We start from the raw sequence: 17700 nt of genomic DNA, 5'->3' as shown, positions 1-17700 counted from the left end.
AAAAAAAAAAAAAAAAGAATTTGTAAAGGCTGTTTAGAAATTGCAAATTTCCATCATTCAATAGAATTGGAAAACAAGACAGAGGATCTTTTTCAAGAGGATATCTGAAAGAGAGATGTTTTTCAGGAGGTTGTACTTATAGTTTCTCAAAGCAAATATATTTGTAGACTCAACAAATATTACAGAACTTACTAAGCAGGAGGCATTGTGCCAGGACTTGATTTTTTATATCATGTTTTAAACCTCAAGTGGTTTTTCATATGTATTTGGTTCTTCAAGATCATCCCCTCATACTATATTTCATACTACATTTTCTATATGCCAATCACACTAAGCTTTCAAAAATGTTCCTGGGGTTGGCGCTGTGTCATAGCAGGTAAAGCTGGAGCTGGTATCCCAGATGGGTAAATGGGTGTCCATTTGAGCACTGACTGCTCCACTTTCAATCCAGCTTCCTGCTAATGCTCCTGGGAAGGCAGCGGAACATGAACCAAGAACTTGGCCCCTGCACCTACGTGGGAGATCCAGAGGAAGCACCTGGTTCCTGGCTTCTGGCTGGCCCAGCCCCCGTTGGTGTGGCCATTTGCGGGGTGAACTAGCGGGTGGAAGATCTCTCCTTCTCCCTCTCTCTGTAATTCTGTCTTTCAAATAAATAAAACTTTAAAAAAAGAAGAAAAAATGTTCCCCAAACACTGTGCTTCTTTAGGCTGACATTCTCCAGATTCGGAAATTCGTCTCTGTTGAGAGAACCCCTGGTCACCTGTGAAGGCACAGCACCTGTTCCTGAGGTTCTGGCTCCCCCAGGCAGAGCACCTGAGCTGCTCAGTGCCCGGGGCGGGGGACACAGGCTCCCCCCCGCCCCCCCCCCCAGCAGCTCTCAGTCTCAGGCTGCAGTGATGTGTCACGGGTTCTAAATGCAGCCGACCTGCTGCGGGGTTTCAAGCTGAGAATGCTGTGACTGAATTTTTTTTTTTTTTTTTGACAGGCAGAGTGGACAGTGAGAGAGAGAGACAGAGAGAAAGGTCTTCCTTTGCCGTTGGTTCACCCTCCAATGGCCGCCGCGGTAGGCGCGCTGCGGCCGGCACACCACGCTGATCCGAAGCCAGGAGCCAGGTGCCTCTCCTGGTCTCCCATGGGGTGCAGGGCCCAAGCACTTGGGCCATCCTCCACTGCACTCCCTGGCCACAGCAGAGAGCTGGCCTGGAAGAGGGGCAACCGGGACAGAATCGGTGCCCCGACCGGGACTAGAACCCGGTGTGCCGGCGCCACAAGGCGGAGGATTAGCCTAGTGAGCCGCGGTGCCGGCCCTGTGACTGAATTTGTATGGTATTAAAGTTCGTGTTGTAAGCCATGATTTACTTTTTAAATCTTAAAAAATGTCTTGTACTTCTGCCTAGGCCATTTCTTTCCTGGTTGACTCTTTCTTTCATTTTCCTCTCCACTTGGGGGCTCCAGAGATTGCCATAAAGACATAGCCTAGTCTCCCAAACGCCTGCCTTCTACACAGTCTGTGTTATCTCCAAAAGCTCTCTGGGATAGAATATCAACAAGAGAGCATGAGCAACTGAATAAATAAAACTGTCAAACATGATCAGCTCTTTCAAACTGGTCTGCATTTGACAGGTTACATATGATAGAGGAATAAGCTTCATTGTATCAGAGATACACACACACACACACACAGAAAATTGAGGCTCAGGGTCTTAAAGTGACTTGGCCAGCATCTCAGAGCTGTGAATTGGTGGTGCTGGCATCTGAATGAAAGACTGCCAAACTCCAAGGCTCTCTGCACCACCCAGAACTGAAGAGGCTTCTCGAGCTGGAAACGAAAGTTGTAGAAAGAGCAAGGGGAGGGAGACAAGTTTCTGCCAGATGTGCTACTAATTCGCTGTGCAGCTTTGGGCAAATCTCTTCTTCCAGGCCCCAAATACAAAACGAACAAATGACTTAGCTGGAGTTAAAAGTCGCTCCAACTTATACAATGCTGGGGAACAATGGAGCCCATGGCTGAGAGAAAGAAGAGGAAAGGGGGCAGAGGACAACTGAGTTATCCTGAAGTCCTCCTCTAAGGAGTCCGTTACAGAGCTCCTGACTGTAAGGTGACCACCGATACTCTAAGGATTTCACCAGATTTTAGGACACAGCAGTCATCATTGTAGGAACTGGTACTCAAAACAGCACACCAAGATACTGCGGTCCCTGCAGACTGTGTCAACATTCTGGTAGACCACAGCCATTGCTGGAGACAGTTCAGACACATGCCTGTTTGTTTGACCACACAGTTGCTAACATTTTTTTTAAACTTGCCAAGGTTTGAACAGTAATGGGAGATGGAAGACACCCCCCCCCCTTTTGACTTCTCTTTGGGAATAAGAAGATTTGGCGATACAGAGCTGGCATTTCCTCGAGACAGGGACACATGGAGCTGTTCTGAAGCCGCCTGCAGCGCACCCCCAGGGACCCCCATGGCATCCACTTCTGCCTGCCCCAGGGCTGCCTATGTCCCCACCCTCCCCATTTCCTAAGCAACCTGTGTGCCAAGTCTGTTGGCTGAAGTTGGTGACTCTCGGGTTAGAGGCAACACAGGAAGAGCTTATTTCAGTTGTGTTGATTAAAACACGGAGCTGTCACATAGGAACTTCCTAGGGCATCGCCTTCATCCCTGGGCCCCCACCTCCCCATGCAGAATTCGAGCCTAAGGAAGATACATGGAAACCTGGGGGCTAGGAGCCGAGAGACCTGGCTTACAAAAATGTTCTCTCCACCACTAACTGTTAGGCTACACGGCTCAAGTATTTGCTGTCTCTGGGCCTCGCCTCCCCCAGCAATACAAGGAGGAAATAGGACTTTCCCGTGGGGATCCCTGAAATGGCCAGCACAGCCCTCCGGACTTTGCCGCTGGTCCCTGGAGGGAAGTCTTGCAGGGGAGCCGTCTCCAGCCAAGGTCTGCAGATGCGCACCTGCCACCCGCCTCCCCCAAGCAGCCCCTCGGCAAGCGCCATTGCCTGGATTCCTTTCAGGGGTCACTTCAGGGGAATCCCGCCCCGGTCCGGGAAGTTGGGGCGCGCTGTGCACCAGGAGGCTCCAGATCCAGCCAAGGCACCGCGGGATCCCCACCCGGGGCTCGGAACCGCGCCCATAGCCTTCGGCTTCGCCGCCGGCGACATAAGGACCCCAGGCAACTGCCCTGTGCTTTCAGGGGAGGACGCGAACCGTGGCCGCCCCTAGGCAAACTGCACCCCGCCTCCCTCCCCGGGGGAGCCGCGCTCTAAGCAGCGCACCCCCCCCCCCCATCCCTCCCACCCCGGCAGCCGCAGGTGCCCTCCCAGCCCAGCCCAGCCCAGCCCAGCCCGTGCTCCTGCGCAGCGCCGGGGCAGGCAAGTGCCTTTCGTTGCGGCGTTCCTGCTCCGGGAGTTCGGTTAGCTTCTGCTCTCCCGATGGAAGCGCCTTTCTGAGCTTCGCGGGAGGAAGGAAGGAACAACTCGACTAGGTGAGTCGTGTCTAGATATTTTTAAAAAAATCAAACCAGCCTGCGTACCTAGGGCACTGTCGGGAGCCAGAAGACAAAGGCAGCCGGGCAAGAGAACTCACACCAGCGGCTGCGGGCTGGGACCGATCCTAGCTGTCCCGCAGCCCCGCCCTGGCTGGGCAGGACACCGCAGACTTCAGGAAGTATTTACTGGGTGAAGAGAAGTGAGTGCAGCTGTTTCTGTTTGTTTCTCTCAACCGGCTGGGAAACAAGCAAAGACTGCCTTTGGCAGTTAGTTTCATCTGCACAAGGATTTCCCCCCAAGGCAAAGGGTTTGAACATTTTGGCACAGAAAAACAAAAGGTGGGATGGTGTATGCGCCCAATGAACTGCTAGGCAGCACTTAAAAAAGCAGAAATCAGAGCTGTAGGGGTCAAGATGTGCAGCTCTCACAACCAGAAGTGAACGCAGCAAGACGCAAAACAGACCGGCTCTGCGATGCCAATTAGGTGAGTAGTTTCAAAGCGCTTGTCATGCATGTAGAGTGAAAAAGTGGAAACGGATACTGGATTCATGACTGCGACTGTCCTTGGGAAGTGCCCACAGAGGAGTCCATTTGGCATGAGGTTAACAGGGAAATGAAGCGACACTGACAATATATAAAGAATTTTAACTGTTACTAATGTGGTATCTTTTCCGTGTTCTTCTTATCTTTCCCTTGTTCTAAAACATTTTGCAATTTAAGAAGGTCTGTTTCCCAGTGCAAAATAATGTGTTCTGTCTGTGCACCTGCTCTGATAATGAAATCTGCGTAGCTCTATCAGAAGTTGCAACTTCTCCTAGTTGCATTCCTCCCTATGTTCTGCACTTCTAGAAGTTAACATCTCTTCCCTTTGGGAGCCTAAATTTCTCTGAGAAGCCCGCCTGTGGACAACCCCCAAAATACAGGCCAAAGGTGACACGTTGCTATTACGGAACTAGTTCTGTGGCTAGCAATTCAGTACCTGGCCAGGTCGAGATAGAATCGGACAGTCCCTCTGTTCTTGCAGTGCACATTCTCTTCCTTGATATTTCCTGTGCTCAGGCTTTTCATTTCCATTGGTGATTGCTGTCCTCGCAGCATCTCGAAATGACATGCTTATTATGCTACAGACTCCCTACAGGTCAGGTAGAGAGAAGGCTTTGGCACAGGAGAGCCGCCCAGTTCTACTGGGCTCTCTTCAGCAGAATGGAAAGGGTGCATCGTCCGTCTCCCTAGATGATTTCTTTCTGGGTACGAGGAGCGACTTTTTAATTTGGTTGTTCACGTGGAGAGAGGACAAGAGAAAGAATTCTACACTGGGTTGTGTGTTAGGTGCAGTAGAGATGTTAAGCCCCCAGGTAGCAGGTCCCTGTGCCTGCCCCTCCCCCAAACATGCACAATAGAGCTTCCCTGTTGACATATTTTGTTCTAAAAACGACTGGCTCCGTGGTGAACGAAATTGTCTGTGCATCAGGCTGCAACTCTGAAACGTGGGAAATTGTGATATCGTCCTGCTTCTTTGTCTATCTGATATGACAACTTGCAAGGTCATGCTTATTACACTTTATGGTGCAGGAGTATGGACTACTTGAGAAAAACCTGAAGTGTGAAGAAAAATACAAGAATGGCAGGACTCTAGTGCCATGTGAAAGCCACAAGGATTCAGGTTTTAAACGTAAAACAGTGGCATGCAGCCCTGATCTGCCGTCTTAGCAAGTGCAAATCCTGGAAATTAATGCTCCCTTTAGGACCAGTCCTCTCTCCACAGTGCCATCGATGGTTATTTCCTTACACGATTTCCAATTCCCCCCCTTGTTCTCGAGTCTAAATGCAATAATGAAACGCAAAGGACACTCCATTTACTTCCCTCCGACACACAATAAAACACAATGGGCATCCCATTTTCTTCCTATTTCTCTTGTCAACTGGACTTGAAAGTGTTTTGGTTTCTTAGCTTGCAGAGAGCGTGGAGTTCTTTCCGTCTTGGAGTCCTATAATCCCCCTGAGTGACCTTCAGTCACCTGTTACCACCTGCTCCTGTCCCTCCCCTCTCCCATGTAATTGGTCCCTTTCTAATTGCTGACTCCTTCCTCTCCATTTAATGATTTCTGTTTAAAGTTCAAAAGGCACTTTGCCAAGAGTTAGCTTTTAGTATGAAAAGTAGCATTTTCTTAATGAGTTTGCCTTCCAACTGAAGGCTTTACTTTTTCCTAATAGGAAAATAAACTTCTCTTCTACACTTGCTGAGGGGCTTCCCAAGTTGTTTTTCTATAACTCATGCTTCAGTGATGTTAGCTTGGACATTTTGTCCAATTCCACCTCTAATCTGATTTCCTTCATGTGTAAAAAGTCTAAGAGGCAATTAATCAACAGGTGTCAGCTATTAAAAAATACATGCTAAGGAGGTATCACTAGTGTCAAAATTGCAGGTTCTCACATTCATTCTTTGCATATTAGGTGTCAAGGCATGGTGCTAATTGTATTAACATTGACTCATTATATCTAGGGACTCCATTAGTCCCAAGGATGAACTTCCCTCAAGCGGTACAGCTAAGCTGAACTTTAAAATACTGTGTGGTATAAAATCTAGACCTTTACTTTTTTGGGGGGTAGGGAAGGAGGTAGATCTGAAGATCTGATCCCCTGGTTCCCTGTTCCCACTTGGTGCCAATCTCTTGATCTGAGAGCAATTTCCTCTTTGAGCCGGAGCCAGTATCATCATTCTTTTCCCCATGCAATAATATTATGTACCTGATCTGTTGTACCCATGTGAATTACCTGCTTGGTCTTATTAGGACATGTTATTTTCCCTATTCCAAAGGCCAGAGGTTAGGTAACTGGTCTAAGGTCATTATCAGTGTCAGTTTTAGGACGGAGATCCAGAATGCTACTTCTCCTTATCCATTTTAAGGAAAGCCAGATTGTTTACCGCTGTAGTTTAAAAAGAAATAAAGCTGTAAATGTGTCACATTTACTGTTACCTTCAGTCTCAGGGGAAGGGAAAAAAAAAGCAGCACCTTTTGAGAAATTGAGCAACTTGCTGGTGGGGTAAAGCCCAACCTAGAACTTTCTTCATTTGACAGTGGCAGCTAGATAGCACATGCCTCTTTATAACCAAAAAATATTAAAATTCTCCTTAGTCACACAAAAAGGAATTTCTAAATTAGCGTATTTTCTCAAAAATATAGAGATTCAAAATTAAATGTTATTTTTATTTTACAGTTGTTAAACAAAGCAGTGCTGACCTCATTTCAAACTTTTCATTCTTGGAGAAATATTTTGTTTTACTATTACTTTGTAAGTACAGGTTCTAATACTGATGAGTCGTGTAATGTGTTCTGTTCCTCTTTTATAATTTTTATTTATTTTTATGAATTTGAAAGGCAGAGTGATGGGGGAGGGAAGGAAGGAAAGACCGAAAGAGAGATACAAGAGCAATCTTTCATCTGCTGGTTTACTCTCCAAATGCCAACAGCAGCCAGAGCCTGGCCAGGCGGAAACTGGGAGCCTGAAACTCCATCCCGGTCAACCCAGCTGACAGCACTATAAACCCAGCACTCCAGTGTGGCATTTCTTATCTCAAGTGGAAGCTTAATCACTGTGCTACACTGGCCACCCCTCTTGATTTTTTTTAATTAATTTATTGATTTGAGAGGCAGGATTATAGACTGAGAGAGGAAGCTACAGAGAGAGAAGTGTTCCGCTGGTTCACTCCCCAGATGGCCACAACAGCCAGGGCTGGGCCGATCCGAAGCCAGGAGCCAGGAGCTTCTTCCAGGTCTCCCATGTGCGTGCAGGGGCCCAAGGACTTGGGCCATCTTCTACAGCTTTCCCAGGCCATAGCAGAGAGCTGGATTGGAAGTGGAACAGCTGGGACTTGAACTGGCGCCCATATAGGATGCTGGCGCCTCAGGTGGTGGTTTACCCACTACAACACAATGCTGGCCTCTTGATTTTTTTTTTTTTTATAATTTTCTTCTTCTTTTTTTATTTAACAGGTAGAGTTATAGACAGTGAGAGAGAGACAAAGATCTTCCTTCTGTTGGTTCACTCTCTCAATGGCTGCTATGGCCGGCGCACCGCGCTGATCCGAACCCAGGAGCCAGTGCTTCCTCCCGGTCTCCCATGCGGGTGCAGGGCCCAAGCACTTGGGCCATCCTCCACTGCCTTCCTGGGCCACAGCAGAGAGCTGGACTGGAAGAGGAGCGACCGGGACAGAATCCGGTGCCCCAACTGGGACCAGAAGCCAGAGTGCTGGCACGGCAGGCGGAGGATTAGCCTAGTGAGCCGCGGCGCTGGCCTTGATGTTTTATTTTCCCTGAAATCATTCTTTTCAGGATCAAAAATTTCCATTACATCATAAAGATTAGGCTAGTATTGAGATCGCAGTCTGTACACAGGACTCCTGGAATGTACCAGGATATAAGGACACCATTTCTTCTTTCCTAGATATCCAGGCCAAGCTTCAGGACCTGTTCTGAGTGAAGATGAGTTTTGCTGCCAAGATAATGTAACTGGAAGAACCAGGTCCAAACAGACTTGACCATGGGAGCCAACACTTCAAGCAAACCACCAGTGTTTGATGAAAATGAAGACGGTAAGAAGTGTAGGATAGTGGTATGTGGAAAACAGAACGTGGTGAAATTGGAGTATGAAATCCTAGTTCAGAAGGAAGGGAAATGGAAGCGTGGTCCTTAGGGCCTTGAAAGAGAAAGGTAGACGTGCAAGGATAAGCCAGGGGCTTTGTGCACTAACAGTTGGATTTTATCTTCTACTTTCTGTAGGACTTTTGCTTTCTTTTTTTTTTGACAGGCAGAGTTAGACAGTGAGAGAGAGAGACAGAGAGAGAGAAAGGTCTTCCTTTTCCGTTGGTTTACCCCTTAAATGGTGGTTACGAAGCCAGGAGCCAGGTGCTTCCTCCTGGTCTCCCATGAGGGTGCAGGGCCCAAGCACTTGGGCCATTCTCCACTGCCTTCCCGGGCCATAGCAGAGAGCTGGATTGTCAGAGGAGCGACCGGGATAGAATCCGGCGCCCCGACTGGGACTAGAACCTGGGGTGCCGGCGCCGCAGGTGGAGGATTAGCCCAGTGAGCCGGGCCACTGGCCTTTGCTTGCTTTCTTAATCATGACTATGCCAGTGTCCTTCTTTGTCCAAAGGGAGTTGTGCTCGGGAACATGGTGGATGGTTAGGTGATTTGTTATTCCCTGTGGTGTCCCCTTGTCTGCTGAAGTTAGCCCCACTGCTAACTGTTGTATAAAATGCCTTGCAGTAGCGTGTGCATGATCATCGATACTCATAATATTTGAGAATGGAGTTATACAAGATAGCTACATTCTGAACTTCTAGATGCTGTGTCTCAGTAGCCTAGACAAATTCTACAATGATAGGTCATAGGAAAAGGAATCTCTTATTTTAGAAAAAAGAAAGTGTTTCAACGGCAGGTTCAGCAAATCAAGAAGTAAAGATTTGAGTCCTCGTCCTCTAGTGAGCACGCTGGAACCAGGCTGGGCCTCCCAGGTCGTGCTTTCTTCCTTTGGGCAGCCTTGTTGGGGTCTGCGGGAAGGCTGCTTCTTATAGTCGTCTGGGAAAAAGAAGCATTTCAGTCCCAGAGAGTGAGTTGTCCAGGCCTCTGGGAGGGAACGCCTGGAGTAATTTCCAGAGATTTCTGCTAACTGGACCACAAAAGAAAAACATGGACTGAACTACAGGAGATCTAACCCCAGGCCTGCTACCAACCACCTGTGAGACTCGAGAAATTATTTGCTCATTTTATATCCAATTCCAACAATAAGGTGAGAGGATTGGGTGGCTTTTAAGGACCCTTCCTGCTCAAAAATTTTTATGACCTTGAACTCCACAGCCATTTTGAAAAATTATAAGGGAATTTCTAAATCATCAAGGAAAATTTGTTGTTTTAGAATGTGAGTTTTATTGCTGAAGCACAAACTATAAGTAACAGTGGATGGATTTTTCTTTTTCACGGAACAATCCAGATGTAGGTAATCCAGGTGACAGGTGACTATATGGGGTTAGGGATCCTGGCTCTCCCTACCTTGTTTTTCCTAGGGTAGAATCCTTGCTCTCCTTCCTCAGCATGGCTCCCTGGCACATCCAAATACCAGCCAATGAGAAAGGAGCAAAAATAGGGCAGAATGTGCCCATTTCTTTTAAGGATTTGATCTGACTTGTCACTCTGACTCACATGTATTTACCTAGTGACAAGGGAGACTGGGAAGTTCTGTTTGTTGTCTTGGGTGGCAATGAAATGTCTAAACATTGTCTAAGCCGGATAAAATTAGCAATGTGTTGTGGATAACTGTTTTCTGTGGTTGGGGAACACAATCTTAGTTTTGAATCTTTGGAGAGAGACTGTTTTAGGAGCAAACCATGTGATTAATCAGGATGCTTTGCTTCAAGCTGTTCACTCAAGTTTGAGGCCTACCGTTACTACCTACTCAACACAGTACCAAGGAAACTTGAAACTAGACTGCTGGGAAAAGACCTTAAGAAAATTTTCTCTTCTGTTGCTATTTATGTTGGCTTTGTTTTATCGAGCAGTAAAAGCAAGGATCTGGAGATCAGTGGGTGTGACTTGATCTTTCCATCCCTAAAATGGAAAGACATTTAGGCATGATTTTTACTGCTTGGGTTTTATGGGCTGTCTATGGATTCAGAGATAATGTTCACACATCAGGTTGGCCTTCAGAGAGCAGAGTAGAAAGGAGAGGTCAGCTTCATGGATGTAATTTCCTAGGGATGTGTGTCATTTGAAGGTTTTAGGGTGGCCTTTTACCTGCTTAAATCCTTTTTGACTCAGCCAGGCCTTTTTCTCGTGGGTGCCCAAGAAAGCTACACATCCAAGGGACTGTGACAAATGGGAAATCAAGTACCATGTCAAAACTGCCTGTAAGGGAGTCTGTAAAAGCTAGCTTTAAGAGTTAGGCTTCAGTACTAGGCAAGTCTTTCCCAACACCTCTAAGTCACCACCGTTCTGTTGTCCACACCCCAAGCACAGTGAGGCAAGCTTACTGCACCACCCTTAACAGCAATAGCTGAGCACAGCAACCTGTCTGTACTCCCCAGAGGGCCTAGGCTCTCAGTCCATTTACTAACACCATTGCAATGCAGCAAGAAGTAGGAGCGCGAGTCCACCTACTCTAAGGTGATTTTTGGACTGAGGCCTGAAAGATGAGAAGCGAGTGATGCAGAGACGTAAGAATAGTGCAGTAACAGGAAATGCAAGTCTAAATAATGAACAAATGAAGAATAAATATTTCCCTATGTTGTAATGTTCTCCAGTGATGACAGTGTTTCAAATGGACTATTTTCATGGCAATATTACCTTATTTCTTATGAGATCACTGAGATTTTGGGAGGAAAATCATGCCTTTCTGGGGAATCTACTTTTTACAAAATAGTTCCGTTAATCTTGTAGAGTTTATTTGGCTCCTCGCGTAGCTCTGGATCAAGCACAAAGTAAAATTTTATTTAATTGCTGTAAAGCTTCTGGCCAAGAAAAGCACAACAAAAAGTACTGAGTAATCAAAAAATAGTAGGGCCTCTATAATTTCTGATACTCATAATTTTGTATAAATAATCAAACTGGGACAGAATCTAGGGCACAAAAAAATGAGTCAATTTAATTACTTTAAAAATATTGCTGAAAAGAAGTCCAATATGTGATGAAAAAGCAGCTACTATTTCCTTCACATTGTTTAATATTCGCAATATATATCTTTGAGAAGAAAATTGAATCAATTTCACAAGTAATATGTTAAGGTTTTTTTTCCTCCTGAAAGATTTTTTTTTACTTTAATGGTAATTAAGGAATAAGATAAGGTGTTCTTGACTATCCCTAGCGATAAGCTGTTCTTGCTAGAATTCATCCTGACACTTGTATTCCATGGTGTTCCATCTGACAACTGATCTGGAAGGAGTCCTTCTATGAGCTATTAATTTTGATTTAGGCAAATGAAGTATAACCTGAACTGTGCTGATGGCTGAATAAATTACCTAATTTGATCACTACGTCACCTTTTACACACTGGATTTCAAATGATATGACTTTGTTTTGTGGCTTTAGCTTTTTTAGTGCAAATCTAAATTCTAAGTATTTTCTTTATTGTAGTAAAACATAGATAACAAAGTGGACTATTTAACTATTTTTGACTGTACAGGTCTGTGGTGTTAAGTACAATCACACCTTCTGCAGAAGCATTATCACTGATCATCTCCACAACGTTTGTTATCTTCCCAACTGAAACCTCATACTCAATAAATAAACCACACATTTCCCATTCTCTACTGCCCCCATCCCTGGTAATCACGATATGGCCTTATTTCTCTTTGAATTTGCCTATTCTAAGTAATTTATGCAATTGAAATTTGTCCTTTTGTATCTGGCTTCTTTCACTTAGCATAATGTCTTCAAGTTTCACCCATATTGTAGCTAGTGCCAGAATTCCCTTCCTTTTTAAGGTTGAATAAAATTCCATTGTATGTATGGCCCGTATCTTCTTTATCCTTTCATTATCTGATGAACATTTAATTGTTTCTACTTTTTGGCTATGGTGAAAAATGCTGACATAAACATTGGTTTACAAATGTCTTTTCAAGTCCTTTTCAATTCTTTGGGTGTAGAATCACTCAATCATATATTAATTCTTTTTGTCTAATTTTCTGACATTTTATATACTACATTCTATCTAATTATATTATGTGTTTTGGTCATTGGAGAATTATGGGCTAGGAGTATGAACTCTGATATTGAAAAGGCAGTCACAGATTCAAATCTCAATTTTACCACACACTAATGATCTGTGTTTCTATGAGAGTAGAGAAAGGGGACGCAGGCTGGGCAACCATTATCAGACACCAGAGTCAATTCGACCAATTAGGTGATTTCATCACTGGGTGAATATCTTAACGTATACTCACATGAACTTGGACGCACCATCACTAGGCACCGTCATCTTATGGGGCCACCCTCTATGTGCATTCTGTTAGGTGAGCAGTCTGTCGTTGACTGAAACTTCATTACATGATACGCATGTGTACTTCAATTTCTGAAAGAAACAGAGTTGATTGTGTGTGACTCTATAGATGTTATAACCAATATAATCTACTCTTATTTCTATTCATTGAAGTGGATTGAGAGAATGGCTGATATTAGGAATTTTGTGAAACTCTAAATGAAAACCCATGAAAAGAAGCCAAGTTATTTTTAAAGATTTATGTATGTATGTATGTATATATTTGGAAGTCAGAGTGACAGAGTGACAAACAGAGAGATGGGGAAAGGGAGAGAGAGAGAGAGAGAGAAGAGAGAGATTCCCTCATCTGCTGGTTCACTCCCAAGATGGCTGTAACATCCTAGTGTCTCACATGTGTGGCAGGAGTCCAAGCATTTGGGCCGTCTTTCACTGTTTTCCTAGGTACATTAGCAGGGAGCTGGATAGGATGCAGAGCAGGTGGGACTCAAACCAGCATTCTTCCATGGGATGCCAGCTTCGCAGGCAGCAGCCTCACCAGTGTACCACAGTGAGGTTCCAAAGCCAACATACTGATCACACAAAAGCACACTGTCATGTAGTTCCTCCTTTATCTACTCTGAGGTGATTGCAGTTTAATCTGGGGTGAAAAATCAATGAACTTGACTTTTTCTAATTGGAACTCCAAACTATTAAAGTAATACCACTTGATCAACAGACACAGTGAAAATCGCCCTCATTAATAACTATTGTGCATATTCTCAGAGGTAATTAATGATTTAGATGCACACTGGGAGTTTCCTGAAAGAAAAGGAGTGCAAGTGATACTTATTTCTTCAATAAATAGTTTATTTATTTGAAAGGTAGAACGACAAGAGGAGAAGACAGAAAGAGATCTATCCACTGGTTCACTTCCCAAACGTTCACTCCCCCAAATGGCCACGCAGCCTGAGTTGGGCAAGACTGAAGCCTTGAGCCTGGAACTCCATCTGGGTCTGCCACATAGGTGGCATGGAGTTGGCTCATTCAGTGCTGCTTTCCCAGGTGCATTAGCACGGAGTTGGATTAGATGCAGAACACAAGGGACTAAAACTGAAGCTCTAGTGCAGTATGTGGCATCCCAAGCAGTGGCTTAACCTGATGGACCACAACATCTGCCCCAAGACTTGTTTTTAATGTTTGTAACTTTTTTTCTTTATATCTCTTTCCTCTATCTGTAGCCAGTGGTTGGTTTTGTTTTACTTTTTGCTTCTCTGTTTCATTTTTATTTAAAAAAAATCAACATTTTCATATTTTATGTTTTTAATTAATTTCTAACAGATTCAATATGATTTATACACACAAGTCTAAGAACATAATGATATTCCCTTCCTCCCTCCCACCCTCCTTCTTTTTTAGTTTTTGAGATAACATATTTTAAATTTACATTAATGTAAAAAGGTATAATACTTCACCAAATAAAAAGCTTAAGAAGTAAAAAGCAAAAAGACTGCAGTTTTGTGGGAATATACACAATGGCTATCAACAATAATTGAATGGAGAAATGACCATTTCACCCATCAACATTTTAAAAGTACAATCACTGAAATCTTAGGCTTAATGGGGAAAAAAAATCTGTAATAACAAGAGAAACTGGACTTGTTTACAATTCAGGATCCAGGCCATTGGCGAAGGCATTACAGTCATTGTGAGTAAATAGGTGTTTCCAAACAATGTAGAAGTGAGAAATTCGATTTAAGTAAGCCAAGGTACAATATTTTTTAAATATTGCAGCTAAAACAAGTTGGCTTTAGGTTAAAAAGCTGCTCCAAAGAGTTCGTCAATGCCCCGAGTTTGCAGAAAGAGCTCAATTATTGCTTTATTCTTTGAACTTGTTGAAAACTCAGTGTTCTAATTCATTTGGCAACACTGGTCTCCTAGGATATGTGGCAGTTTCCAGTTTTCAACATCTTCAGTGACAGAAGAAATGGGATCTTTCAAAATGTCGAGCCCAGAAAATTGGCCACAGATTTGTAATCCAAAAGAAACGAGAGGGTATTGAATCGAGTCCAGCTATGAATGACTTTGAGAAAATCCTTTATTCTAATGTCCATGCATTGAATATTTGTACCCAATCCATAGGCAAGCGAATCTCAGACTTTTCCCATCAGACTTTTGACTTTTGTGATCTTATATAACATTTATTGTTTTGCATTAAGATGATTGAAAAAGTTGAAGGAGTAATTCTGTAGTGAGAAATGGCTTCTTAAAATTTTAAGTCATCTTGGACAGCCCAGCTTTTAGTTAGAGCATAAATAACGTGAAGTTCAATCACTTTTGGTAATATTTTAAGTTGTAAGGGCTTCATTTCTCTAGGTAAAATAATTGGAAAAGTCAGAGGCAAGCAAACTTAAAGCTAAAATAACAGACCTCAAAGACCCAGCTAGTAGTTTAGGAGAATCTACTCAAACAAATTCAGGAAAGTGACAACTTGCTTTGAGAGACTCACAGTGCTCATGTGCATATCTGAGCTGAAAGGACTTTTAACATGACGATCTCAGTCTTAGATTGTGCGTGCTTATTTAAAAGGAAAGAAATTTTGTGAGCAATATTTTAATACCTCACGGTACGTAATATTTTGTGGATCTCAATTTGGAAAACAAAAGGTTATGATCATATCCACTCTTTTTCTATTGCAAATGTCTTTTCTTACCATTGATGTTCCCTGCTGGTTTGATGGCAACAGATTTTCATATTTGAGATACTTGTAATAGAACTTATGTGATATACAATAATATAATTTCCATATTACATGATAAAGAGTGATTTATGCTCTTCTACAAAGTGTCCTAAAAAGGTATTGATGGAAGACAATACATATTACTCAGATAATTGAGTAAAACACTAGATAGCTCAGCTTAATTTGGGGAGATGGGCTGGATGTTTCTAATTAAGTTGGAGTTAAATTTGGTGAAAACTCACTACATCCTTATTATTTTTAAATCAAGATCATTCTAATTATTATGAATAAACTAGGAACTACTGAACTAGTTGTTAACTATTACGTTAGGTTACAGTAACTTTTTATTTTATCCAAACCTTGGAACTACCAATGTTGAAAAAATAAATCTGTAAGCCAAGCCAATGTCAATATTGACACACTTTGGTTATCACTCCAAGCCTGCTATCGTCAATGAGAATGGATGTGATGGCCTTCCAGGGAGCCAACAATTATGTCTTTGTAGATGTAAACTTATTATAGTAACCAATGTTAGCCCTCAGTTCATGAATTCGGGTCCCATGAATTAAATACGGATTTCAGCTTTTATGATGATCCATGAAAGTTTTATTTGCAAACACAGACATTAAAAGGCCAATGATGGAGTAATATTCTTGCTAAAATAGGACATTATGTTCAGTTTCCATGGCAAAAGGACTGGAAAATTTATGGTTTTACATTTGGAATTCATTAGCCTTGCACAGGGTTTCTTTTTCATTTTTGAATTATTTCTTCTTTCCTTTCTGGAAGTATATTTATGATAAAATTAAAATTTGGGTAGCCCATGTCTTTGGGTATTTGTGAGAATTTTTTTTTTAAAGATTTGTTTATTTGGTAGGTGGGGTACAGAGAAGGAGAGGTAGAGGCAGAGAGAAATCTTCCATCTATTGCTTCACTCCCCAGATGACCATAATGGCCACGGCTGGACTAAGTTGAAATCGGGAACCAGGAGCTTCATCCAGGTCTCCCACAAGGGTGGAGGGACCCAAACACTTGGGTCCTCCTGTGCTTTCCCAGGCACATTAGATCAGAAGTGGAGCAGCCAGGTCTCAAACTGGCACCCATATCGGATGCTGGCACTTCAGCTGGCAGCTTAACCCCGTGCCACAGTGCTGGCCCCAATTTTGTGAAAATTTTTAAAAAAGGAGTTGACAAACTTTTTCTGTGGTGAGCCTGACGATAAATATTTTATACTTTTTGGGCAATATGGACAGTGCGTCTCATGACTTCTCTGCCATTGTAGCATGAAAGCAGACACAGACAATAAAACTTTATGGATATTGAAAATTGAATTTCAAATATTTTTGACTTGTTATCCAATATTAATTCTTTTGATTTTTTGCAATCACTTAAAAATGAAAAAAAAAAAACATTCTTAGTTTGTGAACTATACAAAAATAGATGATGGGTTAGATTTGGTCCACGCTGAATCTTGTGTGAAAGCATCTTGCAGATGCTTGTTTACATGTTCTGGGAGTCTTTCAAATATCCATTCATATCCATTCATAATCCTCTGGCCTTAAACCAAATAGACTGGGCAAGGGGACTGGGATCTGTTCTCTGTAAATGTTTAATATGCTCACCCTTCACTGACATTCTTTTGGTTGATTCATATTAGCTAATGGAATTACTTGGACCAGTAAATCTCGTGTTTTGAAGGTTAAAATATGTCATTTCTGTAACATGTATTACTTGATAGGATGGGACCTGGATTCAGTTAAATGGTTACCATAAGCAATGCATTTGAAATGTGATTAGTCAGAATGCGCTTCCTATCAAAGCGCATTTACTCAACTGAAGGGAGTCCAACAACTGGTGAATGTTTCTGTTGATCCCCTCATCTTGCCTCACTGTTCTACTTTACAGTCTGTTGTAAAGCAATTGTCACTATATTTCTGACTTTCTGAATGGGGGCCCAGGCAGCCGAAAGGAACAGCTGTTGATGTCCACCGCTGAGACTTGGCACCAATGGTGGATGCCAGTCAGTGCTGGGCCTCCTGGGGCCCTGTTTCATGAAAAAGGAAGTGCTAACGGTGCAAATAGCTGCCATCAGTTGGCCTCGGAGGCCACTTCTCTGGGGCAGTTCCAGTTACGCTCTTAAAGAGCTTGCCAAGCTCCCCATCTATCAGCAACCATCTAGCAACCATTTACTGCTAGCCATCTGCTCTGGTGAGCCAGTTCAATACTTCTTCCTCAGTGGATAAGAAGTGATATACCCTGGAACTGACCTTCAGTCTTCACCAGCACCATTGTGTCAGGGAGTTACAAGTTAACGCACAGGTTCCCAGACACTCTGTAGATGAGTGCCAACCTGTAATGTTTTCTTAGTCTCTGGTAGCACAGAAAAATGAGGACAATTAGTAAGTTTTTCACAAACTTCAACCTATTAAAATTTTTCATTCCAAGACAATACTCTTTCTTACTTTGTGTGTGTGTTATGCCTAAGAATTTCAGAAATAC

General features: G+C 43.2%; 1 protein-coding gene across 1 annotated transcript in view; it reads left to right on the top strand.

Annotated features, from left to right (window-relative positions):
• The first annotated feature begins 8011 nt into the window (after window positions 1-8011).
• The window catches only part of STK32A (serine/threonine kinase 32A), a 130612-nt gene continuing 120923 nt past the window's right edge, over window positions 8012-17700 (top strand). Inside the window, exon 1 of the mRNA XM_062189729.1 lies at window positions 8012-8088. Coding sequence (XP_062045713.1) covers window positions 8037-8088 — 52 coding nt within the window. The 5' untranslated portion in view covers window positions 8012-8036. The remainder of the gene's footprint in view (window positions 8089-17700) is intronic.

The sequence above is a fragment of the Lepus europaeus genome, chromosome 4 (assembly GCF_033115175.1).
Source record: "Lepus europaeus isolate LE1 chromosome 4, mLepTim1.pri, whole genome shotgun sequence".
In the NCBI taxonomy this organism is placed as follows: Eukaryota; Metazoa; Chordata; class Mammalia; order Lagomorpha; family Leporidae; genus Lepus; species Lepus europaeus.
This window is presented reverse-complemented; position numbering and strand designations above follow the sequence as displayed.